This window comes from Ornithorhynchus anatinus, chromosome 1 (assembly GCF_004115215.2).
Source record: "Ornithorhynchus anatinus isolate Pmale09 chromosome 1, mOrnAna1.pri.v4, whole genome shotgun sequence".
NCBI lineage: Eukaryota > Metazoa > Chordata > Mammalia > Monotremata > Ornithorhynchidae > Ornithorhynchus > Ornithorhynchus anatinus.
The window spans coordinates 185,509,402-185,537,366 of record NC_041728.1 but is presented as its reverse complement, the minus strand read 5'-3'; the positions used below and the strand labels follow the sequence as shown (position 1 = coordinate 185,537,366).

The 27,965-nt window shown below is 53.7% G+C and overlaps 1 protein-coding gene across 1 annotated transcript; it reads right to left on the bottom strand.

Moving 5' to 3' along the window:
• Nucleotides 1-186: 186 nt before the first annotated feature.
• Nucleotides 187-23,710, bottom strand: CCDC14 (coiled-coil domain containing 14). The gene is given in 15 exon segments (XM_029063352.2): nt 187-834; nt 837-1,094; nt 1,822-1,856; nt 1,858-1,955; nt 2,260-2,436; nt 10,494-10,576; nt 13,493-13,634; nt 14,606-15,008; nt 16,181-16,290; nt 16,380-16,628; nt 20,675-20,818; nt 20,917-20,998; nt 21,096-21,144; nt 21,869-21,924; nt 23,519-23,710. Coding segments are annotated over 15 exon segments (2,568 nt in total). The 3' UTR covers nt 187-344.
• Between the last annotated feature and the right edge of the window lie 4,255 nt (nt 23,711-27,965).

Here is a 27,965-nt window from a genome sequence, read left to right as displayed (position 1 = left end):
AAAATAGGGATTAAGACTGTGAGCCCCAAGTGGGAAAGGGACCTCGTCCAACTCGATTTTCTTATATCCATCCCCATGCTTAGTATAATGCCTGGCACATAATGAGCTCTTAATCGATACCACAATTATTATTATTATTATCGGGCAGATGTTCAATGCCTCCTGAATGAATGGGGAGCCCCACGCTTGACCGTCCACAGCAGCCCCTTGGTTCAGGCAGTAATGAATCTCGTTTATTTCACTGATCACTCCAACCCACTCATAATTCAATGTCACCCCCCCGATCCCAGCCCTCCCGCTCCCGCCTTCCCCCTGCCTCCACACAGACCCCACGGAGACCAGGGTCATCTCCTTGCCAGGCCAGTCCGCAGTGCCTGCTGCAGCCTTGCGATGTTGGCATCCAGTGCTGCCAGGCCGGCCCGGAAGTCCTGCTCATCGAGCGATGTGAAGGTGGAGAAAGATGAGGCACTCCACTCTGACTGCCCCGCCGGGAAGTTGGGATCCGGGCCACCGGGGGCCGAGGCTGGGGCTCGCTCACAGAACTTGGGGGCCCGCGGCGGTCCCGCCCCCTTGGACCCCAAGGGCCACTCCCCCGGGATGGGGACGTGGGCGATCGCCTCCTTCATCCTGAGCAGAAGCTGCACGTCGGCCCCAGTGGCCGCCTGGACCCACTCAGAGGTGGGTGTAGCATCCGGCCCCATCCATGGGGCGTCCGGCTTCCCGGAGGTGGCCATGCCCTGGGAACTGTCCAGCCCTGCACTGTCTGGTGGGGCCAGGCACACCCCTCCGCCAGACCCCAGGCCTTCCTGTGGCAGGGAAAGGTACATGGTCTCGTCTAGTCCAGATGCTGGGTCCGCCGGGGTCCTCGCCATTTCGGAATGCCCGCCCGGCCCGGGAAGGGGTGGGCCCTGCTTGCGTCCAGCTGCCGCAGGAAGCTCATGACAGACGCGCAGGGCGGGGAAGGGTCTGGGGGAGACCGCTGGTGTGGACCTCCCAGGAGGGCCCGGGTCAAGCGGGGCTCGGCCTTAGCCTTGGGGCAGCGGCTGTCCACGCTCAGCTCTGAGAGCAGCTTGGCCATGCTGGACTGCATCGTCCTAGAAAGGGGCAACCTAGGAGGTCAGTCTTTTCCGGCAAGGCAGCTGGTCACCTGGCTGGCCTTGGGGAGCACCTGCAGCCTTCCTCCACCCTCCATGATGACTTGGATCCCACCCCTGCTTCCCTACTCCTCTGCTCGTGTGCCCACCCCCACCTCTGCCTCAGATGGAATGGCTGGTGGACCCAGGAGCCGCTGGCCACTCTAGGCTGTCAGTTTGTTGTGGGCATGGAACATGTCTACCAACTCTATTATATTGTGCTGTCCCACGGACTTAGTACAGTGCTCTGCACACAGTAAGCACTTACTAAATACCATTGATCGATTGATGGCCATGAGTCCAATTTCCTGGTGAGAGGGTGGTCGTTGGGGAAGGAGAAGTGCAGCTCCCGACCTTTCCCATGGCCTCCCAGGAGCAGCAGAGAAGCCCAGTCCCTGCCCGCCATCTGACCATTCCATCGTCCGCCTCCCCCCGCAGGTTCTCTGGGCAGCAGGCTCTGCCCTGGGTGCCAACGGGCTCCAGAAGGGGTGAGCCTTGTCACTGCCTTGGGGAGCTCCAGCACCCGGGGGGGTGGATACAGGCCCCATGTCACCCTGCCTGAACACGGATCTGTCGGTCACAGGCAGGAGTGGGCCCAGAGGGGAGCAAGGATCAGCCGCGGTCGCTCCCAGAAGATGGGGTCGCCGACCTCACCGGGCACACCCCCCAGCCCGGCAGTTGCACTCGCCTGGTCAGCTCCCTCTGCCGGTTCGCCTCGCAGTCTCCGCTGGCGGAGCGTGATGCCTAAGATGCAATTCCTCTTCTCGGCTGCGTCGAGCTGAAGCTGGGACCGTTTCACCTGGGCCAGTGCAGCGTCCAGCTCTGAAATGGCAAGGACCGGGCATCCCGTCTCCGCCCGTCCCGTGGTCTGTTTCCCAGCACGCACCGTTCTGGGCCTCTGCGGCCCCGGCGTCCCATCTCTGCCCAGCCCCTAGAGCCCACTCCCAGCATACACATTCTGGGCCTCTAGGTCCCAGGCGCCCCATCTCTGCCCCTCCCCGTCCCATTCATGGCGGCCGAATCCCTGGTCCCACTCGCAGCATGCACTTTGGGCCTTCAGGGCCCTGGTATTTCATCTCTGCCCACATCCCGTGGCCTGCTCTTCGGGCCCACTCCCAGCACGCACCACTCTGAGCCTTGGCAGCCTCGGCGTCCCAGCGCTGCTTGCCGGCAAGTGCCTCCTGTTCTTTCTCGTGGAGGGTCTCCAGCAGCTTCCTGTTCTCAGCCCTGCAGGGCCTCCAGGTCCTCAGGGCGCCAGCCAGCTGAGTCTGCAGCGTCTGGTTCAGAGACCGCAGCGACACAACTGCAAGACATGCGTGCACGCGGGTGTAATTGTGTTGCTTGCGTGTGCGCATAAACCACCTGGCGTCCGAGGTAGTTTAAAGGATTAGCTCCAGGGGAGTCGAATTTGAGGTCTGGCTCCCATATGTATCCAATCAATCTGCTAGTGGAATTCCTGGGCATCCCTGGGGTCCTAGACCCTGTAAGTCAGCAAAATGGTAGCTCAGTGGTTCAAAGATCCCTTTCCCTGCCTTCACGGGGCTTGCACTCTGGCACGTTGCAACCTCTCAATCTGTCAAATACTCAAACACTGACAGAAGCAGCACGGCCGAGGGGGAGAGCGTGGGCCCAGGGAGACAGAGGACTTGGCTTTGAATTCCAGCTCCATCTTTTTTATGGTATTTGTTAAGTGCTTACTATGTGCCAGGCACTGGGCTAAGCACTGGAGAGACACAAGTTAATCCAGGTTGGACAGAGTCCCCTGTCCCACACGAGGCTCACTAGTTTTAACCCCCATTCTACAGATGGGTACCCAAAGCCAGAGAAGTAACTTGCCTAAGGTCACAGCAGACAAGTGGAGGAACCACAATTAGAACTCAGGTCCTTTGACTCCCAGGAACGGACTCTATCCACTAGGGCACACTGCTTGTCAGCAGGCCAACTGCCTTGCTGGGTGATCTTGGGCAAGTCACTTAACTTGACTGTGTCTCAGTTTCCTCACCTGCAAAACAGGGATTCAGATCGTATTATTCTTCCCACTGCCAAGTGGGGTAGGGATTGTGCCTGACCTGAATATGTTGTATCTGTGCTAGGGCAGTGCTGGGCACATAATAAGAATAATGTTGATACTGATGTTATTTGTCAAGCACTTACTATGTGACAGATGCTGTCTTAAGCACTGGAGCACTGTACTAAGCACTGGGGATGCTTATCAAATGCAACAATTATCATTAACAACCACAGCAGGACGAGCTTTCCTGACGCTCTAACACATCGCCTACCCACTCTGACCTCAGCAACACCATTGCACTGGGGTCTGTTCCCCTTAAGCAGTGAGCCCAGTGGATACATCCTGGGCCTGGGAGTCAGAAGGACCGTAGGTGCAAGTCCTGGCTCCATCACTTGTCTGCCGTGTGACCTTGGGCAAGTCACTTCACTTCTCTGTGTCTCAGTTACCTCATCTGTAAGAGAGACTGAATGGGCACATTCCACCCAATCCCTTCACACCTTATCAATGCACTTGTCCTTTCTCTTCTTCCCTCCTGATCCCATTTTCAACTGTTCACTCCCTAATGGCTTCTTCCTCAATGTTTCCTCATGCTCTTATCTCCCCTAGCTTAAAAACAACTTAGCTTGACCCTAGGGCCCCCTCCTACCATTTCCTCTCCCAAACATCTTGAACAAGTTGTCTATACCTGCTCTCTCAAGTTCCTCTCCTCCAGTTCTCTCCTTGACCCCCTCCAATCTGTCTTCCATCCCTTCACTCCACTGAAGAAACCTCTCAAAGGGCACAACAAGCTCCTTCTTGCAAATCCAACAGCCTCTACTCCATCCTAATCCTCCTCGACCTCTCAGCTGCCTTCGACTTTGTAGACCACCCCCCTTCTCCTTGGTTTAATTGACACTGTCCTCTCCTGGTTCTCCCTGTCTCTCCATTTGCTCGTTTCTCTTTGCGGGCTCTTCCTCTGCCTCCACCTCCTAATTGTGGGAGTCCTCACGGCTCAAATTCTGTGTACCTTCTATTTTCCATCTACACCCACTCCCTTAGAGAACTCACTCACTCTCTTGGCTTCAACTACCACCTCATGCGGATGTTTCCCCAAATCTACATCTCCAGCCCTGATCTCTCTCCCTCTCTGCAGTCTCTCATTTTCTCCTGCCTTCAAGACCTCTCTACTTGGATGTCCTGGCCATCACCTCAAACTTAACATATCCAAAGCAGATACCCTCTCACCAAACCGTGTCCTCCCCGATGTCCTCCCCGATTTTTCCCATCACTATAAGGAGCTTCATCATCTTCCTGTCTCATAAGCCTGGGAACCTTGTTATTATCCTTGACTCATTTCTCTCTCATTCGACTCACATACTCAAACCCATCACTAAATCCTGTCAGTTTCAACTTTCACGTCCACTAAAATACCCCCTTTTCTCTCCATCCAAACTGCTACCACATTAATCCAAGCACTTATCCTATCCTATCCCACCCTGATTACTGCATCATCCTCCTTGCAGACCTCCCTGACTCCTGCCTCTCCCCACTCCAGTCCAAACTTCACTCTGCTGCCCAGATCATTTTCCTACAAAAACGTTCAGACTGAATTTTCCCACTCCTCAAGAACTTCCAGTGATTGCCTGTCCACAGAAACTCTTCACCATCAGCTTTAAAGCCCTCAATCACCTTGCCCCCACCTATCTCACCTCGCTGCTTTCCTACAAGAAGCAGCATGCCTTAGTGGAAAGAGCACGGGCTTGGGGGTCAGAGGTCATGGGTTCTAATCCCGGCTCCACCACTTGTTAGCTGTGTGACTTTGGGCAAGTCACTTAACTTCTCTGTGCCTCAGTTATCTCATCTGTAAAATTGGGATTAGGACTGTGAGCCACACATGGGACAACCTGATAATCTTGTATCTACCCAGTGCTTAGAACAGTGCTTGGCACATAGTAAGCGCTTAGCAAATGCCATTATTATTACTTCAGAACCGGGATGCACACTTTGCTCCTCTAATAATAATAATGTTGGTATTTGTTAAGCGCTTATTATGTGCACAGCACTGTTTTAAGCGCTGGGGTAGATACAGGGTAATCAGGTTGTCCCACGTGAGGCTCACAGTTAATCCCCATTTTACAGATGAGGTAACTGCGGCACAGAGAAGATAAGTGACTTGCCCACAGTCACACAGCTGACAAGTGGCAGAGCCAGGAGTCGAACTCATGACCTCTGACTCCGAAGCCCAGGCTCTTTCCACTGAGCCATGCTGCTTCCCAATGCCAACCTCCTCACTGTATTTCAATCGCGTCGAGCTCACTACTGACCACTCACCCCCGTCCTACCTCTGGCCTGGAATGTCCTCCCTCTTCATATCCCAAAGATAATTACTCTCCCCACCTTTAAGGTCTTATTGAAGGCATACCTCCTCCAAGAGGAGCATGGCCTGGTAGACAGAGCCGGGTCTGGGCGATGGAAGGATCTGGGTTCTAATCCCGGCTCTGCCACTTGTCTGTGTGACCTTGGGCAAGTCACTTCACTTCTCTGGGCCTGTTACCACATCTGCAGAATGGGGTCTAAGACTGAGCCCTCTGTGGGCTTGGTTTGTTTGTATCCTCCCCAGCACTTAGTACAGCGCCTGCACACAGAATGAGCTTAAATACCACAATTGTTGTTGTTATTAATGTCTGTCTCCCCTTCAAGACCGTAAGCTCCTTGGGGACAGGGGCTGTATCTACCAACTAGGTTATTTTGCACTCTCCCAAGAGCTCTGTACAGGGCTCTGCATACAGTATGTCCTTAGTTCATTCATTCAATAGTAATTATTGAGCGCTACGTGCAGAGCACTGTACTAAGCGCTTGGAATGTACAAATCGGCAACAGATAGAGACAGTTCCTGCCCAATGATGGGCTTACAGTCTAGTCGATAAGATTGAGTGACTGATTGACTGACATGGATTCTGTCCAACCTGATTAGCTTGTATATCTACTCCACAGCTTTTAGTACAGTGCCTGGCACACAGTAAAGTGCTTAACAAATAACATCTTTTTAAAAAAAAAAACAAACACATTTGACATTCACCCTGTCTTCCTCCCCATGGCGCTCATGTCCAACTTCTCACGCTCTGCCATTTCTCCTAGCTAATGTCTGACTCTCCCTCTAGACTGTAAGCTCTTTGTGGGCACGGAACATGTCTACCAACTCTGTTACATTGTGTTCCCCCATGCACTTTGTACAGCAGTCTGCACAAACTTCTCAATAAATACGACCGATTGACTGATTGAGCATTTCCTCAGCACTTGGGTAATCAGTCCCTGCCCGTCCCCTCACCGCCCACCGCGCGCCTCCCTCCCTGACGATGTACTCTGCCCCTACCCCTACATGTAACTACTTTAATGCTGGTCTCCCCTATTAGACTGAAAGACTCTGCACGCAGTAAGCATTCAGTAAATACGATCGAATGAACGAATGTAAGTTTCTTGAGGGCAGGGGTCATGTCTACCCACTCTATTATTCCCACTCACATGCTCGGTCCAGTGCTCGGCCCAGAATAAGCACAGAATAGTACTCTGCCCTGGTTTCTGGCAGGCAAGGGAGGATGCGGGGGAGGGGAGCCATCGGAATTTGTCTGTTTTGGGCCAAAGGCGCCGTGTGGGACGGGGGCTTCCAGCTGGTTTCAGGCCCGAACCCGTTCCTGACATGTTTACAGGTCGGGACCGTGCGGTTCTTGGCCGCGGCCCCGGAGAGGGTCTGGTTTTCTCCCTCAGTGCCTGGGTCCGGGGGGCCAGTGGGGAGTGGGGATGGGGCAGGGGGTGGGGCTCGGCGGGCGTGGGGGGGCCGGGGGTCTGGGCAGATGGCAAGCGTTCCACGTCTCTCTGAATCGATGATTCTGTCCAGTTGGAGGGGCGAGAAGGGAAGAGAAGCATAAACACTGCCGGAGACGGGACGTTGAAACTTGGAATGAAGGGAATGGGCCTGCGGCTCCCAAATGAAGTGTGAAGAAACGCGTCACCGGCTCCGGGGGGGCGGTGGCGGGTGGGTGGGCGAGTGGCCCGGGGAGCGGCGGGGGCGGGAGGTCCTGACGGCCACAGAGACGGGGGTGGGCTGGAAAGAGCTGGGGTGGTCCCGCGTCTTCCCCCCGGACCGGCAGGTGGCCGCCGCCTGGCCGGGACCACCCCCGCTCCGTGGGGGCCCGAGCTGTGGCTCTCTGGGGGAGCAGGTGGGGGTGAGCGCAGCCAAATCAGCATAAACGGAGCTAGTGACTGGGGGCTGCCTGGGAGGGGGAGGTGGGAGGACCTTGGGGACACGGACTCAGGTGCCCCCTGCACACTGCGGTGGCCTCGGCCCATGGGGGCCCCCAATCCAGCCCTCATAGCACCGGGCCACGGACACAGCTGGACCCTGGCGGGAGAGGTGACGGTTGTCCCGGGGACCCTCTCACTAAGACTGCAGCCAGCCCATGTCCCACAGCGGCCAGGGGCTCAAGAGACTGGCGGGCTGGAACTCGACAATGATGGCAGATAATAATAATAACTGCAAGATTTGTTAAGTGTTTACTATGTGCCAGGCACTGTACTAAGCACTGGGGTGGATACAAGCAAACTGGGTTGGACACAGTTCCTGTCCCATGTGGCGCTCACAGTCTTAATCCCCATTTTACAGATGAGGTAACTGAGGCACAGAGAAATGAAGTGATTTGCCCAAGGCTAAACAGCAGACAAGTGGAAGAGCCAGGAATAGAACCCATGACGTTCTCGCTCCCAGGCCCAGGCTCTATCCACCACACCACGATGTTTTCACAATGTTGGTGTCACTCCCTGGGGGTGCCTAGCATTATTACTATTATAGTTGTTAAGTGCTTACTATGTGCCAAGGACTGTACTGTGCACTCGAGTAGATACGAGATAATTAGGTCAGACACAGTCCCTGTCCCACGTGGGGCTCACAGGCTAAGTAGGAGGGAGAATAGGGACTGAATCCCCATTTTACAGATGAGGCAATCGAGGCATGTGGAAGTGAATGAGGGGACCCACCCAAGGTCACATAGCAGACAACTGACAGCGCCGGAATTAGAACCTGGGTCCTCTGACTCCCAGGCCCAGGCTCTTTCCCTTTAGCCACAACTGCTTCCCATGTAACTGAGGCCCAGGGAGGGGGAGGGACTCACACAAGGTCACCCAGCATAGCAGGCCCGTGGCACAGCTGGGATTACTCTCCCGTTCTTCAAAGCCTCTTGAAATTGCCCTCCTCCCCAGGACATTAGATGATTACGGTACTTGCTAAGCGCTTACTATTTGCCAAGCACTGTTCTAAGTGCTGGGATAGTTACAAATGAATCAGGTTGGACACAATCCCTGTCCTACATGGGGCTCACAGTCTCAATCCCCATTTTTACAGATGAGGGAATTGAGGCCCAGAGAAGTGAAGCGAGGTCCCCAAGGTCACACAGCAGACAAATGGGGGAGCCCGATTAGCACCCCTGACCTTCTGACTCCCGGGCCTGTGCTCTACCCCCTCCACCACGCTGCTTCTCTGACCCACCCAATTCCCACGTGGACTGCTTATTTTAGAATCCATCAATGTAGTGTTTACTGTGCAAGAGCACTGTACCAAGCACTTGGGAGAGTACAATCCCCACCCCTCCACACCCCACAGACTGTAAGCTCATTGTGAACAGGGAATATGTCTACTTACTGTTGCATTGTCTTCTCACAAGTACTTAGAACAGTGTTCTGCACACATTAAGTACTCGATCAATACATCTGAAGGAATGAATGAATACAGAATTGGAAGACATGATCCCTCCCCACCAGGAGGTTTAGGTCTACACGGGGAGACAGACATTAAAATAGATTAGAGATAGGGGAAATAGTAGAGTATATCGATGTGTACAGCTATGGGCTGGGGTGAGTAGCAGAGTGCTTAATGGGTACACAGGTACCCAAGAGCACAGTCAACGCAAAGGGGAGGACAGATGGGGAAGTGAGGGCTTAGTCAGAAAAGGTCTGGTGGAGGAGATGGGATTTTAGGAGAGCTCTGAAGGTGGGGAGAGCGGTGGTCTGTCAGATGTGAAGGGGGAGGGAGTTCCAAGCCACAGAGAGGGTGTAGGTGAGGGGTCAGCAATGAGATAGATAAGATGGAGGTGCAGTGAGTAGGTTGGCGTTAGAAGAGCAGAGTGTGAGGGTTGAACTGGAGTAGGACAGTCTAGACTGTGACTTCGTTGTGGGCAGGGATTGTCACTGTTTATTGTTGTACTGGACTTTCCAAAGCGCTTAGTACAGTGCTCTGCACACAGTAAGTGCTTAATAAATACGACTGACTGAATGAATGAATGACAGCAGTGAAGGAAGGTAGGAGCGGGCGAGCTGATGCAAGGCTTTAAAGAGTGAAGAGTTTCTATTTGATGTGGAGGTGGGTGGGCAACCAAGGAAGGGTCTTGAAGAATGGGGAGACATGTGCAGAATGACACCTACTGTGTGCAGAGTGCTGTGCTGGGTGCTTGCTGTCTGGTGCTTCTATTTCTGTTTGACGTGGTGGTGAGGAAGATAGTGTCTGCCTCCCCCACTAGACTGAAAGTTCCCTGAGGACAGGGATCACGTCCACCAAGTCCAATGTTCCCTGCCAAGTGCTCAGTCCAGTGCTTTGCACATGGGAGAGAGTAAGGGAAGGGATCGTGTTTACTATGCTCCTCTGGTGCTAACCTTCTCACTGTGCCTCATTCTCACCTGTCCCACCATCGACCCCTGGCCTACGTCCTAACTTTAGCCTGGAATGCCCTCCCTCCTCAAATCCACCAAACAATCACACATCCCCTCTTCGAAGCCCTACTGAAGGCCCACCTACTCCAGGAGGCCTTCCCAGACTAAGCCTCCCCTTTTCCTCTGTTCCTCCCTCCCTTCCCCATCGGCCCAACTTGCTCCCTTTGCTCTACCCCTTACCCCCGCCACAGTACTTGTGTATATATGTACATACTTATAATTCTATTTATTTACATTAATGATGTGTACATATCTAAAATTCTATTTATTTATATTGATGATATTGATGCCTGTCTCCCCACTTCGAGACTGTGAACCCATTGTGGGCAGATATTGTCTCTGTTGCTAAATTGTACTTTCCAAGCACCTAGGACAGTGCCCTGCACACAGTAAGCACTCAATAAATATGACTGACTGAATGTATGAGTACCATCATCTTCTCCCAAGCGCGCGGCACAGTGCTCGGCACAGAGTAGACTGTCAGTTCCTTGGGGTCAGGGATGGTGTGTCAGCTAGCTCTTTTGCCCTCTTTTGCACACAGTGATTGCCCGATTGGGACCTGGGTTCAGAGGTGGCAGGAGAGGTTCCCAGAGAGGCCCAGCGCTGCTACGTACGTTCACAGCTGTGCAGAGGGCAGGTCCAGTCCAGGCCGCTCCACGCTCGCTCTCCTGGCTGTGGGTTCGAGATGTCCTGAGGCCTGGGCGACAGTGACGAGAAGCCTGAGGTCACAGGCTGGGGGACTTTGAGCCGAGAAGGATGACCAACCCACCCCTGCACCAGGCCCGGAGGGAAGGGAAGTGTGGGGAAACAGCCCAGGCCCATTGGCTGGGACCACTGTCTAGCCCGGTGCCTTCTATACTGCCATCAGATTGCTCTGCTGCACAGCGTGACCTCTGACCTCTGCATTGCTCCGTGGACTCTGGCACACCACCCCCAACAGCCCTACACTACTGAGTGTGTGGCTCCCTGCCCACCTACCTCCTGTCCCAGGAAGGGTGGGCCCCAGCTGCTCCCCCAGCAACATTTCCCGCCTGCACACTGCATGGGCACAACCCAGGCACATGTGACAGGTACACCCTGTGGACACCCCCCCAAGGGCACGCAATGGGCACCCGTGGCAGACACACCTGGGCCCACGCCCCAGATACATGATACGGGCTCGCCCCGTGGACACGCGATGGGCGCAGAGTGCGGATAGGAGTCGGGACGGGGAAGGTGTCAGCGTCACGCAGTTCAGGCAAGGGTCAGCCAGTGGGGTTCACACTCAGGGGGACTGGCAGGACCGGACGGCCTCCCCACCAGAAGCCCACAACTCCCCAAGGCCTACCCACTGGCCACTGGCCACCGGCCACCAAGAAACCTTCAGATCCCGGCTCCGGGGCATGCTGGGCACTCAGAAAGCCATTCAACTGTGCAAGCACAACCAGAGAGCCACGCTACCTCAAAACATACCCAAACAGCCTCATAACCACTAAAGCACAGCTAGTAAGCAGAGTCACACAACCTGAGAAACACAACTAGAGAGTCCCAAAACCTGCCAAACACAACTAGAGAGCAGAGAGCCACACAACCTCCCAGACATAAGCTTGCCTGAACACTTCACAAACATGGTGTGCACCTCTTTCCCTGACTTGACAGTCAAGTTGCGGGCTCTCTCCTATCCAGAGGCAAGACCGCACACTGCACACAATTCACATCTGGGTGGGGGTGGGAGGGAGGAAGAGAAAGGGGGCTTAGGTTGCCATGGGGTGGAATTGGGCACCCTTTCAGGGCTGGAGCCCGGGGCATCTGGCCAGCTGGGGCAGGTTATGGAGAAGCAGTGTGACCTAACGGAAAGAGCCGGACCTGGGGGGCAGGGGACCTGGGTTCTAATTCCGGCTCATCGCTTGTCAGACGAGTCAGGTCACCTCGCTTCTCTGTGCTTCAATTCCCTCGTCTGCAAAATGAGGATTCAAAACCTGTTCTCCCTCCTACTTAGGCTATGAGCCCCCCGTGGGATAAGGACCATAGACTGCTTGGCACAGAGTAAGCTTTTAACAAATACCATAATCAATACTATTATTTACGGCTTAAGACCGGGAGGGGCCGAGAGGCAGGACCTTGGTTCTAATTCCGGCTCTGTCATTTGTGTGCTGTGTGACCTGTCTCCCATATGGGACATGGACTGTGTCCAAACTACCTTATTTCTACCCCAGCACCTAGTACAGTGCCTAACACATAGTAAGTGCTTAACAAATGCCATTATTAAAAAAAAAAAAATTGGGGGGGTAGGGGTCTCTAGCCACTGCAGGTGGAGGATAAACAAGGCTGACCAGATGGGGAAAGATTCATTCATTCATTCAATAGTATTTATTGAGCGCTTACTATGTGCACAGCACTGTACTAAGCACTTGGAATGGACAATTTGGCAACAGATAGAGGCAATCCCTGCCCAGTGTCGGGCTCACAGTCTTGGGGAGATCAGCAAGTGATGGAGTTGGCAGTCTTGCTGGCCCCAGGGCTAGCAGTTGGGCTGCTCCTGGCGGTGGTTCCATCACACACTCATCATCAATGGTATTTAGTGAATGTTAACTGTCTGCAGAGCACTGTGCTAAATGCCCCAAAGGCCTTGGGGGAGGTTCACAGTGCCACCCCATGGCAACATATAGTAGTTCAACCCAAGCTGCCCAGTTCACTGGACACAACACACCCGCACACACACACACCCGTACATGCTCTGCCTCTCTGTCAGACCTCTCCACCTGCCATTCCAACTGACTGAGCCAATCACACGACAGAGAGTGTGCGGCTGATAGGTTACTGTGGCACCCACGGCCCCAGGTGCACTGCACACACCTGGTTGTGCTGTGGGGTTTGCAGCAGCACCTTGTGCAGTGTTCATTTTTACCTCATTAAATATGAGTGACTGACTGACTAGGCTACGGCTTCCTTCTCAGCCGTGCACATACCATGGATATGTCTCTTGAAGCTTGAGGGGACCCAGGCCAGCATCTGGCATGCAGCCAAATAGGAGAAGCCCCTCCCTGCCCCCCGTGGGCCGTGGAGATAGTTGAGAGACGGCAACGCGGCACCTGGCCAAGGAGTGGCTGGATAGCGAGCAGCAGATTAACCTCACACCTCCCCCCACCTGCAAGGCCAACTGAGGCCCCCACCGCCCCTCAGACACCAGGGTCACCGGCCCCTGTCCCTCACTCCGAATTTCTTTTTTTACACAGAGAACCCTGAACTCCAAGGGCATCTGTGGACGAGGCCCAGGAGGGGGGGCCTGAAAGGGGGCCCGGAGGGAGGGAAGGAACACATAATAACAATAATAATAATTATGGAACTTGTTAAGCCCTTACTGTGTGCCATGCACTGCTCTAAACCCAAGGGTAGATAATTAATCAGGTTGGACACAGTCCCTGTCCCTCATGTGGCTCACGCTCTTAATCCCCACTTGGCAGATGAGGGAACTGAGGCTCAGAAGTGAAGTGACTTGCCCAGGGTCACACAGCAGATAGGTGGCAGAGCCAGGATTAGAACCCAGGTTCTTCAGACTCCCAGGCCCAGGATCTATCCACTAAGCCACTCTGCTTCTCAAACCATATGGCGAGAGGCAGCTGGTGGGATCTACCTGTGGTGCTGGGTGTTGTCCAGGCGTAGGGCAGGCAGGGCCAGGGCGATGTCTGGCTGGGCAGGGGCGGAGTTGGCAGTTTCCGGGAGCGAGGCAAGGCACGCCACCATCTCGGTGACCAAGCGCTGGAGCTCGGGACCCCCTGGGAAGGAAGCCCACGGGAAACCCTGGAACCACCGGCAGGCCCAAGCCTGAGTGGCTCCAGAACTGTCCTCTTGGGACCAGGCTGAGCAAATGCTGCTCAATACCAAGGGGCTTCTACAGCTGGAAACTCCCCTCAGAGCCACGGATGACACGCTGGGGACACTGGACGCTCACTGCTGCACGTTGGGTCACTGGGGAAGAGACCCAGAGGGAGAGGGAAGAGTCCCAGAGGGAGGAGGGAGAGTTAAGGGTGTTGAACGGTCCGTGCTGGGTCACTGGGGGAGAGCCAGGGGTGAAGAGGGGAGTATGGGGGGGGGGTGGATGGTCTGTGTTGGGTCACTGGGGGAGGGTCAGGAATGGAGAGGGGAGAATCAAGGGTGTCGGATGGTCTGTGTTAGGTCACTCGGGCAGAACAAAGGATGGAGAGGGGAGAATCAGGGGTGTTGGATGGTCTGTGGGTCACTGGGGGAAAGGCAGGGGTGTTGGTCCGTGCTGGATCACTGGGGGACAATCAGGGTTAAAGGAGGGAGAGTCTAGGATGTTGGACAATCCATGCTGGGTCACTGGGGGAGAGTCAGAGATAGAGAGGGGAGAGTCAGGGATGCAGGACAGTCGGTGCTGGCTCACTGGGCAGAATCAGGAATGGGGAGAAGTCAGGGTGTTGGATTGTCCATGCCTAAGTATGACGGTGGGGGTGTACAAGTTGACAACAATCACAAAAATCCTTCTGGCAACCCAGTGCCATGCTGGAGATGATCTGGCTAGGGCTGGGCAGAGGGGAATGCTCAGGGCCTGAGGTACAGTTTCTCCATTTGATGGCTCATGCACTTTCTGTCCCCCACCCCTGGAGCCATTTCACTGGTCACTGGGCAGGGGCAGGAAAAGACATGTCAAGGTGGACTCCAGAGAGGCCTCCAAGGGACCCTGGAAAGCCCCCCAAGGAAACCCCTGAGGAGAAGGGGGCTGTACCTTTGTGGGGCAGGAGGGCCTGGATCTCTCCCAGCAGGTACTTGGCGGTGTGCAGCCTCTGGGCTCCCTGGCCCGAGCCCCCGCCCGCCCCTACCCCACGGCAGGCGGCCTCCCTCACGGGTGTGGTGTCCACCGGGTCCCCGGTGGCCTCCTTGTCCTCCTTGTCCTCCGGCCTGGGGGCGGGGCTGCAGGGGGTCTGCCGCCAGAGTGCAAGGTGGGCCTCGAGGCAGCGCAGCAAGTCTGCTTCCCTGGCAGGCCGAGGGGCGGCACTTGGCGGGGAGGCCAGCGGCGGGGCGCCTGGTCCGCCCCGGGGTGCCAGGGGGCAGCGGCAGCATGGGCCTTCAGGTCTGGTGGGCTCCGGGATGGGGGAAGCCCCTGGGCGGCAGCCTCCAGTCTGGATAAGCTGGACACAGAAACCACAACACACAGGCATCAGGGAGAGTGGGGAGAAACCCGCCCGGGGTTCCACCTGCCGGGGAGGAAGGCCGACGAGGCCAGGACCCCAAGGGGAGGCCGATGAGGCAGGGCCCCCACGGGAGGAGGGGAGGCCGACAAAGCCTGGGACCCTACGGGGAGGAGGGGAGGCCAACGAGGGAGGCAGAGATGCTGCAGGGGGAGTGGGTAGGCCAGTCAAGGAGGAGACCCGGGATTGGTTTTTTGGGTCTATGGAGGGGCAAAGTGGAAGGGAGTGGATGAGAGGCAGGAGGGAGGCACCCGGCAGCCCCGCCTGGGGCTCTGCTCTGCTATTGGGCCTGGGCCCAGGACAGGGAGACATTCCAAGCAGCATGGCCTAGTGGAAGAAGCCCAGGGACCTGGGTTCCAATTCCAGCTCTGCCATTTGTCTGCTCTGTGACCTTGGGCAAGTCACTTCACTTATCTTGCCCACAGTAAAATGGGTATTAAGACTGGGAGCACCATGTTGGACACGGACAGTGTCCACTCCAATTACCTTGTATCTACCCCAGTACTCAGTATTATTGCCGGCATACAGTGAGAGCTTAACAAATACCATAAAAAGATCCCCAGAACAGCGGGGCTGGGCAGGGCCTGTGGGGTCTCAGACTGCCCATCTGACCATAAGAATCCCTCCTGTCAATGCAGCTGTCAATACCAGCCACAGATCAAGGCCTGCTATGAGGCCAACTAAACCTGCCCCATTTTGTTTGTTGTGTACGTGTTTTGGGTTTTTTTAAGGTATGTATTTACTGCTTACTTTATGCCAAGCACTGTCCTAAGCGCAGGGGTCAATACAGGATAATCATGTTAGACACGGTCCATGTCCCACATGGTGCTTACAGCCTAGGTCAGCGAGAGTAGGACTTAATCCCCGTTTTGCAGATGAGGAGACTGGGGCACGGAGAAGTGAAGTGATTTGCCCAAGGTCCGAAAGCAGACCAACGGCAGAGCCGGGATTAGAACCCAGGTCCTCTTACTTCCAGGCGAGCGTTCTTTCCACTAGGCCGTGTTGCTTCTCCGTACTACTCCGTCAGGGAGGCTGAGCTAGAACCACAGTGCTGCAGGAAGCCAACTGCCCCCACCTGTCCTGCTCGCCGGTGGATGGTGAGGGCTACTTACAGGTGGCTTCCCTAAATCAGGTGCTGGAGCCAGAGTGGGTGGATGGGCTGTGGCGGTCACGAAGCCGGGGCCAGAGGGGGAGTACACAGAAGAAGGCGCACCTGGGGGGCCTGAAAGGAGAAGGGACCATAGCCGCCGACCGGGGCTCAGTGGCCCATCACTGACACCCCTGGCCCGGCCCTGGCCCTGACCCACTCACCGGTGTCCGAGGAAGAGGGCAACAAGGTCCCGAGGGTCCCCCCGGCACTGCCGGGGGGGCCCTGGGCATTGACCCACGCCATCTGTGTCTGTACATGTTCACAGAGGGCCGGGCCCATCTCCGGGGACCGCGAGGCCGGAGCCGGAGGGACCGGGACCGGCGGGCAGGGCCCAGGACTTGACGCAGTCCCCGCTTGGTCCCCAGGAGGTGCACGCTGGATCAGTCTCCTGGTCCCTGTGGGTGCTGTAGCTGGAGGAGAAAGAGGATGACGGAGAGGGAGGGAAAGAATGAGGAGGAGGATGGGGAAGAAGGGGAGGGTGAGGAGACTCATCCTTCTTCTCTCAAGGTTATTCCCCCTCCTGCCACTCCAGTCCCTCTGTGCAACCTGAGCCCATGGGTCTTCATGACCCCCAAAGCATTAATCAACAAAGGTATTTATTGAGCACTTGCAGTGTGAGAGTGTGCAGAGCACTGCACTAAATATTTGGGAGAGTCCAAGGCAACAGAGTTGGCAGACACATTCCCTGCCCACAAGCTTTATAGTTTACAGTGTGTTCAGATCCCTTTTTCCTCCTATCTTTGGTTTATTTTGGTGTCCATCTCCCTACTGGCCTGTAACCTCCTTGAGGGCAGAGACCATGTCAGCATGGCCTAGTGCCAAGGGTCCGGGCTTGGGAGTCAGAGGTTGTGGATTCTAATCCTGGCTCCGTCACTTGTCTGCTGCGTAACCTCGGGTAAGTCACTTGACTTCTTTGGGCCTCAGTTACCTCATCTGTAAAATGGGGATTGAGACTGTGAGCTTCATGTGAGTCAGGGACTATCTATCTACTCCAGTGCTTATAAGAGTCCTCGGCACATAATAAGCACTTAACAAATACCATAACTGTTATTATTATTATTAATTTTACCTACTCTATGGTACTCTCAATCAAGCATATTTATTATTCATTCAATAGTATTTATTGAGTGCTTACTATGTGCAGAGCACTGTACTAAGCGCTTGGAATGTACAAATCGGCAACAGATAGAGACACTCCCTACCCATTGACGGGCTTACAGTCTAATCGGGGGAGACAGACAGACAAAAACAATACCAATAAAGAGAATCGAGCGGATGAACATCTCATTAACAAAATAAATAGGGTAATAAAAATATATACAAATGAGCAGACGAGCACAGTGTTGAGGGGAGGGGAAGGGAGGGGGAGGAGCAGAGGGAAAGGGGGGGAAGGGGGCTTAGCTGAGGGGAGGTAAAGGGGGGGTAAAGGGGCAGCAGAGGGAGCAGAGGGAAAAGGGGAAGCTCAGTTTGGGAAGACCTCTTGGAGGAGGTGAGCTCTAAGTAGGGCTTTGAAGAGGGGAAGAGAATTAGTTTGGCGGAGGTGAGGGGGGAGGGCATTCCAGGACAGTGGGAGGACGTGGCCCCGGGGTCGACGGCGGGATAGGTGAGAACGGGGGACGGTGAGGAGGTGGGTGGCAGAGGAGCGGAGCGTGCGGGGTGGGCAGTAGAAGGAGAGAAGGGAGGAGAGCTAGGTGGGGGCAAGGTGATGGAGTGCCTTGTAATAATAATAATGTTGGTATTTGTTAAGCGCTTACTATGTGCAGAACACTGTTCTAAGCGCTGGGGTAGATACGGGGTAATCAGGTTGTCCCACATGAGGCTCACAGTTAATCCCCATTTTACAGATGAGGTAACAGGCACAGAGAAGTTAAGTGACAAGTGGCAGAGCCGGGAGTCGAACCCATGACCTCTGAATCCGAAACCCATGCTCTTTCCACTGAGCTACGCTGCTTCCCCAAGCTTCTAGGCTTGTAGCCTAGAGTGAAAAGTTTCTGTTTCGTGCAGAGGTCGATAGGCAACCACTGGAGGTTTTTAAGAAGGGGAGTGACATGCCCAGAACGTTTTTGCAGGAAGATGATCCGGGCAGCGGAAGGAAGAATAGACTCGGGCAGGGAGAGACAGGAGGAAGGGAGATCAGAGAGAAGGCTGACACAATAATCCGGCTGGGATATTATGAGAGCCTGTACCAGTAAGATAGCCGTTTGGGTGGAGAGGAAAGGGTGGATCTTGGCGATATTATAAAGGTGAGATCGGCAGGTCTCGGTGACGGATCGGATGTGTGGGGTGAATGAGAGAGACGAGTCAAAGATGACACCGAGGTTGCGGGCTTGAGAGACGGGAAGGATGGTCGTACCATCCACGGTGATAGGGAAGTCAGGAAGAGGACCGGGCTTGGGAGGGAAGATAAGAGGCTCAGTTTTGGTCATGTTGAGTTTTAGGTGGCGGGCAGACATCCAAGTAGAGACGTCCCGGAGGCAGGAGGAGATAACGAGCCTGAAGGGAGGGGGAGAGGACAGGGGTGGAGATGTAGATCTGTGTGTCATCTGCATAGAGATGATAGTCGAAGCAGTGAGAGCGAATGAGTTCACCAAGGGAGTGAGTGTAGATGGAGAACAGAAGAGGGCCAGGAAATGACCCTTGAGGAACTATTATGTGCAGGGCACTGTACTAAGTGCTTGGGAAAGGACAACACAACAATATAACAGACACATTCCCTGCCCCAACGAGTTTACAGCCTTGAGGGGGAAACAGACATTAATATAAATAAATTATGGATATGTACATAAATGCTGTGGGGCTGGGTGACGTGGAAGAGAGTGGGAAAAGAGGAAATGAAGGCTTAGTCTGGGAAGACTTCTTGGAGATGTGCCTTCAATAAAGATTTGAAGGAAGGGAGAGTAAACGTCTGTTAGATATGAAGAGGGAGGGTGTTCCAGGGCAGAGGCAGCACATGGGCGAGAGACTGGCAGCAAGATAGACTATATCGAGGTACAGTGAGTAGGTTAGCATTAGAGGAGTGAAGTATGCAGTCTGGGTTGTAGGAGACAGCAAGGTAAGGCAGGAGAGGTCAAGGTGACTGAGTGCTTTAATGCTGGTGGTGAGGAGTTTCTGTTTGATGCAAAGGTGGATGGTCATCCACTAGAAGTTTTTGAAGAGCGGGGAAACACAGATTACACATTTTTGTAGGAAAATGATCCCGACAGCAGCGTGCAGAATGGCCTGCAGTGGGGAGAGATAGGAGGCAGGGAGGTCAGCAAGGAGGCTGAGACAGTAATCAAGGCAGGATAAGAGTGCTCGGATTAACGTGATGGGCATTTGGATGGAGATGAAAGGGTGGATTTTAGCAATGTAGTGAAGGTGGAACCAACAGGATTTAGTGATGGATTGACTATATGGGTTGAATGAGAAAGAGGAGTCAAAGATAATGTCAAGGTTTTGGGCTTACGAGACAGGAAGAATATTCTCCCAAACTTAGTCAAATGCTCTGCACACAGAAGACTTTAAGCTCTTTGAAGGTGGGGATTTTATCTACACACTCAATTGTCCTCTCCTAAGCGCTCAGACCAGTGCTCTGTATACAGTAGACTGTCAGCTCCTTCAGGGTAGGGATAGTGTTTACTAACTCTACTGTATTTTCTGAAGTGCTCAGTTCAGTGCTCTGCAAATGGTAGACTTTACGCTCTTTGAGGGTGGGGACTGTCTTTGCTCTCAGCTGTCCTCTCCCAAGCGCTCAGTCCAGTGCTCAGCACACAGTACACTGTCAGCTCTACCAACTCTTTTGTATTGTATGGAAAAGCAGCTGTGGCCCGAGTGCAAAGGGCTCTGGCCTGGGAGTCAGAAGACCTAGGTTTCAGGTCTTCTCTGCCATTTGTCTGCTGTGTGACCTTGGGCAAGTCGTTTCAGTTCTCTGGACTTCAGTTCCTTCATCTGCAAAATGAAGATTCAACGCTCGTTCTCCCTTCCACTTAGAATGTGAGCCCCATGCAGAACCTGATCACCTTTTATATACTCCAGGGCTTAGTACAGAGCTTGGCCCATAATAGGCACTTAACAAATACCATGATTATTTTACTCTCCCAAGTGCTCTGCACACAGTAAGTGCTCAAAAAATGAGAAGCAGCATGGTCTAGTGGAAAGAGTTTGGGCCTGGAAGTCAGAGGACCCAGGTCCTCAGCCAGGCTCTGCCACTTCTCTGCTGTGTGACCTTGGAAAAGTCACCTAAACTTTCTGTGCCTCAGTTTACTCATCTGTAAAATGGGGATTAAATCCTTCTCCCTCTTAACCCAGACTATAAGCCCCAAATTGGCAGGGACTGGGTCCGACCTGCCAATCCTGTATCCACCCCAGTGCTTCGTATAGCATTTGGCACAAACTAGGTGCGTAACGAATACCGTAATGATTATAAATGCCATTGATCGACGGACTGATAGACTCCGGGTCCCGGAAAGCTGCTTACGGAGTTCCTGTCGGAGTCCGGGGGCAAGGACGCTCTTCTTGGGGCCCTTCCGGCTGGCATTCCTGCCCCTGCCCCCGGTTGCCGCAGCCACCGCCAGTGGTCTGGGCCACGGTCCGCTGGAACCCACTCGACCGGCTCCTGCACCTGCGCAAGGACAAAGCGTCAGCCGAGAGCCAAGGGGCGAGCCTGCCTAGGGAGGAGGTTTGCCGGGGGGCTGGGGGAGAGAGGGACGGGCTGCTCACACATGGAAGAGGTGTCCTCGATGCGCATCATGTTCTGCAGCAGAGAAGTGCAGCGGCCCAGCCCGCTCTGGGTGAGGCCCACCTGCAGGGGAAATGCCTGTCAGACGCACTACGACGCGGGGTCCAAGGGCGAGCAGGGTTAGGGGTGTGGGTCAGGGTGCCGGGCCAGGCCTACCTACCTGATCCGCAGAACCGGCCTCCAAACGTGACGCCTTCCTCGGCCATGGCCTGCAAGACAGAGGGGGTGGGGGCGGCGCAGGGCCCGGCTCTGAGGAGTGGATGGCGGGGTCACCACAGGTATGAGCCCCCCGCCTGCCGGGCAGCTCAGCCCCAGGGCCCGGCCCGAGCCACCCCCGGGAGTGTGATCGGAGCTGAGCGGGGAGCACGAGGGGAAACGTGGCTCTCGGCCCAACTGTCCCCATATCCCACTGCCCCCGCAGCCTGAGAGCCATTGCTTCTGGCAACCTGGGATGGTTAGTTGGGGGAGCCACTGAGGGAGGGGTCCCAGGCCTTGCATGGGGATCAACTACGACTAGGAGGAAGAGGAAAAGGAGGAGGGAGTGGGGGAGGAGGAGAAAGCCAGGACCCTCACAGGGCAGCAAGACTGCTCTTCCATTCCAGTGTTCTAGCATGAGGGCTGTGATTGCGAGTGTAAACTCTACAATATAAACTCATTATGGTCAGGGAACGTGTCGGCTCATTCTGCTGCATCATACTCTCCCAAATGCTTAGTACAGTGCTCTGCACGCAGTAAGTGCTCAATAAATTCCACTGAGTGATGGGGTGAGCCCCTGTGGGGGTCCATCACCCTGTGCCCACACACGCACACACACTCACACGCACACACATTCCCATCCCCAAATCTTGGGCTGCCGCCTTGCCGGGCATCCTCTGGAAAGTTCTACCAAGGGAGCCGACTCACCCCTACTCCCTGGGTCCAGGTGACCCTTACCCTTTCTGCCCTCGTGTGAGTCGTACAGGCCCGGCCAGTCTGCCCGAAGACAGCATCTGCAGAACAGCGCAGGGATTTTAACTGTTTAACTGTTGCACTGTACTCTCTCAAAACTTAATATAGTCCTCTGCACACAGTAAGTGCTTGAAAAAATACAACTGAATGAATGGAGTGTCACTGAGTCTACTCCTGGGTGCACCGAGTCTCATCTCTGAGCCCACCTAAGACCACAGGGCCCCTCGGAGGGCTGGCAGGGCTTGGTCTTGCCCACCCTGTGCCTCAGCCTCCTCATCTGCAGAATGGGGATTCGATCCCTTTTAGTAATAATAATGATAGTATTTGTTAAGCGCTCATTACGTGCCTAGAATTGCTCTAAGTGCTGGAGGAGATACAAGTAATCAGGTTGTCCCACTTGGGGCTCACAGTCTTAGTCCCCATTTTACAGATGAGGTAATTGAGGCACAGAGAATTGAAGTGACTTGCCCAAAGTCACACAGCTGACAAACGGCGGAGCTGGGATTAGAACCCAAGGCCTTTGGCTCCCAAACCTGTGCTCTTTCCACTGAGCCACGCATTTTCTTCCTCCTACCTAGACTGTGAGCCCCATGTGGGACAACCTGATGACCTTGTATCTACCCCAGTGCTTAGAACAGTGCTTGGTACATAGTAAGCGCTTAACAAATACCAACATCATTATTATTATTAACTTCTCTGTGGCTCAGTGACCTCATCTGTAAAATGGGGATGAAGACTGTGAGCCCCACGTGGGACAACCTGGTCACCCTGTATCCTCCTCAGCGCTTAGAACAGTGCATGGCAAATAATAAGCGCTTAACAAATAACAACATTACTATTAAGTGTGGCTCAGTGGAAAGAGCACGGGCCTGGGAGTCAGAGGTCATGGGTTCTAATCCCGGCTCCACCACTTGTCAGCTGTGTGACTTTGGGCAAGTCACTTCACTTCTCCAAGCCTCAGTTACCTCATCTGTCAAATGGGGATGAAGCCCCATTTGGGACAACCTGATCACTTTGCATCCTCCCCAGCGCTTACAACAGTGCTTGGCACACAGTAAGGGCTTAATAAATACCATCATTATTAATATGATTGTTATTGGGACCTCTGACTCCCAGGCCCGTACTCTTCTCAGTGACCTCATCTGTAAAATGGGAATGAAGACTGTGAGCCCCACGGGGGACAACCTGATCACCTTGCAGCCTCCCCAGTGCTTAGAACATAGTAAGCGCTTAACAAATACCACCATTATTATTAGTACTATTAACTCCTCTATGCCTCAGTGACCTCATCTGTCAAATGGGGATGAAGACTGTGAGCCCCACGGGGGACAACCTAGTCACCTTGCATCCTCCCCAGAGCTTAGAACAGTGCTTGGCACATAGTAAGCGCTTAACAAATGCCATCATTATTATTATCCTCCGGGCCTCAGTTACCTCGTCTGTAAAATGGGGATGAAGACCGTGAGCCCCACGTGGGACAACCTGATGACCCTGGATCTCCCCCAGCGCTTAGAACAGTGCTCTGCACCTAGTAAGCGCTTAACAAATACCCACATTATTATTATTATTATTGTTCCCCCGAAGCCACGCTGCTGCTGGGAGCATCCCCCACCTCCCGCCCGGGTTCCCGCTCACCTGAGCCCCCCGGGGCCCCGACCTCGCCATCACCCCAGCGTGGACGGCGCCGGGGAGACCGTTGTCAGGGGCAACGGCCGCCAGGGCCCCTCCGCTTCCGCTTCCGGTCCCGCCGAGTCCCGCGCCACTGCCGCCTCCTGCCACAAGAGGGCGCCAGTCTGCCCCACTGCGCATGCGGGCGGCTCCGCGCATGCGCCGTTGCCGCCCGCAGGGAAGGGCGTGTCAGCCTTCGTGAGGGAATTTCAGGGTGGGGGGGGGGAGGGGCGAATTGGCGCCTGGTTCTTTCATTCATTCAATAAATAGTGTTTATTTGGTTTGGGGGTTAATCAGGGAGGGCCTCCTGGTGGAGCTGGGATTTCAGGAGGCTGTGGAGGGAAGTCCTGGGGTTTGGTTCATTCACTCAATAGTATTTATTGAGCGCTTACTATGTGCAGAGCACTGGACTAAGCGCTTGGAATGGACAGTTGGGCAACAGAGACCATCCCTGTTCAACAACGGGCTCACGGTCTAGAACGGGGAGACAGCAGAGCAAAAGAGAACGAAACAAAAACAAGACAACGTTATCAAGATAAAGAGAATCAAGGGGAGGTACATCTCATTAACAAAATAAATGGGGTAATAATATATACAAATGAGCACAGTGCTGAGGGGAAGGGGGAGGAGCAGAGGGTGGAGGGGGAGCAGATGGAGGCTGTCTAAAGGAGCTGGGATTTCAGGAGACAGTGAAGGTTAAAACAATTAACTTTCCCCCTCTTCAAATCCTTCTTGAAGGTACATCTCTTCCAAGATGACTAAGCTGTCATTTCCTTTTCTCTCATTCTCTTCTCCATCACCCTGACTTGCTTCCTTTGTTCATCCCTGCTCCTAACTCCACAGCACTTATGTCCATATCTGTCATTTATTTATTTATATTCATGGGAGTCTCCGCCTCTATTAGTTCATTCGATTGTATTTAATCTCTAAATTGAGCTTGTTGTGGGCAGGGAATCTGTCTGCCAGCTGTTATATCGTACTCTCCCAAGTGCTTAATAAGTCCCAAGTCCTTTTTGATCTTCCAACCTCCTGTCTCTCCCCACTTCAGTCTATACTTAACTCTGCTGCCCGGATCATCTTTCTACAGAAACGCTCTGGGCATGTCACCCCCTCCTCAAAAATCTCCAGTGGTTGCCTGTCAATCTCTGCATCAAACAAAAACTGGTCACCATTGGCTTCAAAGCTGTCCATCCCCTTGCCCCCTCCTACCTCACTTCCCTTGACCCTTTCTACGGCCCAGCCCACACACTCTGCTCATCTGGTGCCGCTAACCTCCTAACTGTGCCTCGTTCTCGCCTGTCCCGCCATCCACCTCTGGCCCACGTCCTACCTCTGGCCTGGAATGCCCTCCCTCCTCACATCCACCAAACTAGCTCACTTGCCCCCTTCAAAGCCCTACTGAGAGCCCACCTCCTCCAGGAGATCTTCCCAGACTAAGCCCCCCTATTCCTCTGCTCCTCCTCCCCCAGCGTCCCTACTCCCTCTCTGCTCTACCCCCTTCCCTGCCCCACAGCACTTCTGTATATATGTACATACTTATTATTCTATTTTATTAATAATGTGTAAATATAATTCTATTTATTTTGATGCTATTGATGCCCATCTACTTGTTTTGTTGACTGTCTCCCTCCTTTTAGACTGTGAGCCCATTGTTGGGTAGGGATTGTGTCTATCTGTTGTCGAATTGTACTTTCCAAGCGCTTAGTTTAGTGCTCTGCACACAGTAAGCGCTCAGTGGTGCCTGTGGAAAGGCATAGACTTTAAGGTGGAGGAAGGTGTGAGGGAGGTGAGGAGTTGGAGGCAGGATGGAGGGAGAGTCAGTCAATCATATGTATTTAATGCTTACTATGTGCAGAGCACTTTACCAAGTGCTTGGGGTAGTACAGTAAAGCAGTAAACAGACATATTGTGAGAGCCAGTGACAGGCACCCAGGGCTTCTCTGCTCGGGGCCCAGAACCCACCTCCTTTATTCATTCATTCAATTCAATCATATTTATTAAATGCTTACTGTGTGCTGAGCACTGTGCTAAGCAGGTACCCTGTGGAAACGCTCCCTGGGTGGACGGAGGCTACTATGGGCTCGATGGCCTTCCAACGTTCTGGGTCACAGGGGGCCCTGCTCTGAGCCGAGCTCTGTCCCAAGCGAGGCAAGGAAGTCCCTGCCTGGGCCATGGGGGTCGGAGACAGTCCGGTCTCCATCATGTTTCTCTGACAACTCACTGTCCCAAACCTCCCTCTACAGGACTGAGGGCAGGGCCCCTCTGCTCCTCCCCCTCTCCCTTCCCATCCCCTCAGCACTGTACTGGTCTGCTCAACTGTATATATTTACATTACCCTATTTATTTTGTTAATGAAATGTACATCGCCTCGATTCTATTTAGTTGCCATTGTTTTTACGAGATGTTCTTCCCCTCGACTCTATTTATCGCCATTGTTCTTGTTTGTCCGTCTCCCCCGATTAGACTGTAAGCCCGTCAAACGGCAGGGACTGTCTCTATCTGTTGCCGACTTGTTCATTCCAAGCACTTAGTACAGTGCTCTGCACATAGTAAGCGCTCAATAAATACTATTGAATGAATGAATGAACAGGGGCCCGGGGCTCATGATCCAGAACTGCAGGGCCTGGTAGGGGGCCATCCCCAGCCTGGGAAGTCCCTGGTCTGGTAGGTTCCATCCCCCCTCCAACTCTGCAGGGCCAGAACTTGTCCGGAGACATGGGGGGCACCATCTGCTCTCCATCCACACAGGGCCTGGGCCCTGTTCAGAGACATGGGGTGGGGGCGTCCCTCACGGGTGAACTGGCCTCACGGACCGCTCCCAGGGCGGCAGGAAGCCATCTTGGACTGGTGGGAGGCGGGCGGCCACTGGACACTCAACGAGGCTGCAGAACTCCAGCCCAGTGGGGCCACGGCCCAGAAGGCCGGGCTAGCCCACGCGGTATGGCCCTCCCCCCTGCCCCATTCACTGCCACGTTACACCTTGGCATCAGTTCCTGCCCCCATAAATCTCCTGGTGGGAAATGTCCCGAAACCGTTGTTCCATCTCTGGTAAAGCATTCCGAAAGACAAGCTCCCAGCATTAACTCACTGAAGAATCCCGATGTGCCTGTGTGCTGATGCAGGAGGAGGCAGGATACAATACTGTTTTGCTCACTGTTGGAGTCGATTTTCTTCTTTAGTAAAAAATTGGCCAATTTTGAGTGAATGGTAGGCTTCATAAAGTGCCGTGTAGCAGGTCAGCCCCTTTCAAACCCCAGGACACATTTTCCAGCTCATTTTATTCTAATGGTGTTTGTTAAGCACTTAATCCATGCCAGGCACTGTATTAAGCATCGCGGTAGATAAAAACCTAATCAGGTTGGACACAGTCCATGTCCTACATGCTGCTCACAGTCTTAATCCCCATTTTACAGTGGAGGTAACTGAGGCACAGAGAGGTGAAATGACCTGCCCAAGGTCACATAGCAGACAAGTGGAGAAGTCAGGATTAGAAGTCAGGATTGGACTCCCAGGCCCTGTACTCTTTCCTCTAGCTTCTCTAACTCGTCCCTCCATCATGGTCTTCCTCATTTATAATAATTCATTAAATGCTTCATATAATGCTCAGGCCAAAGTATGCTCCCAAAAATATTAATTATAACAATACTAATTATGGTACTGAAGAACTTAGTATGTGCCAGACACGCTGCTAAGAGCTGGGGCGGATGCAAACAAATTGGGTTGGACACAGTCCTTGTCCCACATGGGGGTCACAGTCTCAATCCCCATTTTACAGATGAGGTAAATGAGGCACAGAAAAGTGAAGTGGCTTGTCCAAGGTCACACAGAAGACAAGTGGTGTCCCAGTACATCACAAAGATTGATGTACTGATCAATTTCCATAAAATTAATGCAAGTCTTTTGGATCCCCCGGTCTCAGTTGGCAGAGAGGGCTTTGTTTCGTCACCTGTCATGGCATCTGACAGTGCTGCAGTAGATCAGTCAGTTTTCTGAGGAGCAGTACGGCCTAGTGGATAGACCATGGGTCTGGGAGTCAGAAGGACCTGGGTTCTAATCCCAGATCCACCACTTGTCTGCTGTATGACCTTGGGCAAGTCACTTCACTTCTCTGGGCCTCAGCTCCCTCATCTGTACGATGGAGATTAAGACTATGAGCCCCATGTGGGACATAGACTGTGTCCAACCTGATTATCTTGCATCTACCCCAGAATTTAGAATAGTGTCTGGCATATATACTAAGTGCTTAACAAATACCATTAAAAAAAATCAATCCATCAATCTATGGTATTTATCAGGTAATAATAATAATAATGTTGGCATTTGTTAAGCGCTTACTATGGGCAGAGCACTGTTCTAAGTGCTGGGGTAGATACAGGGTAATCAGGTTGTCCCAGGTGAGGCTCACAATCTTAAC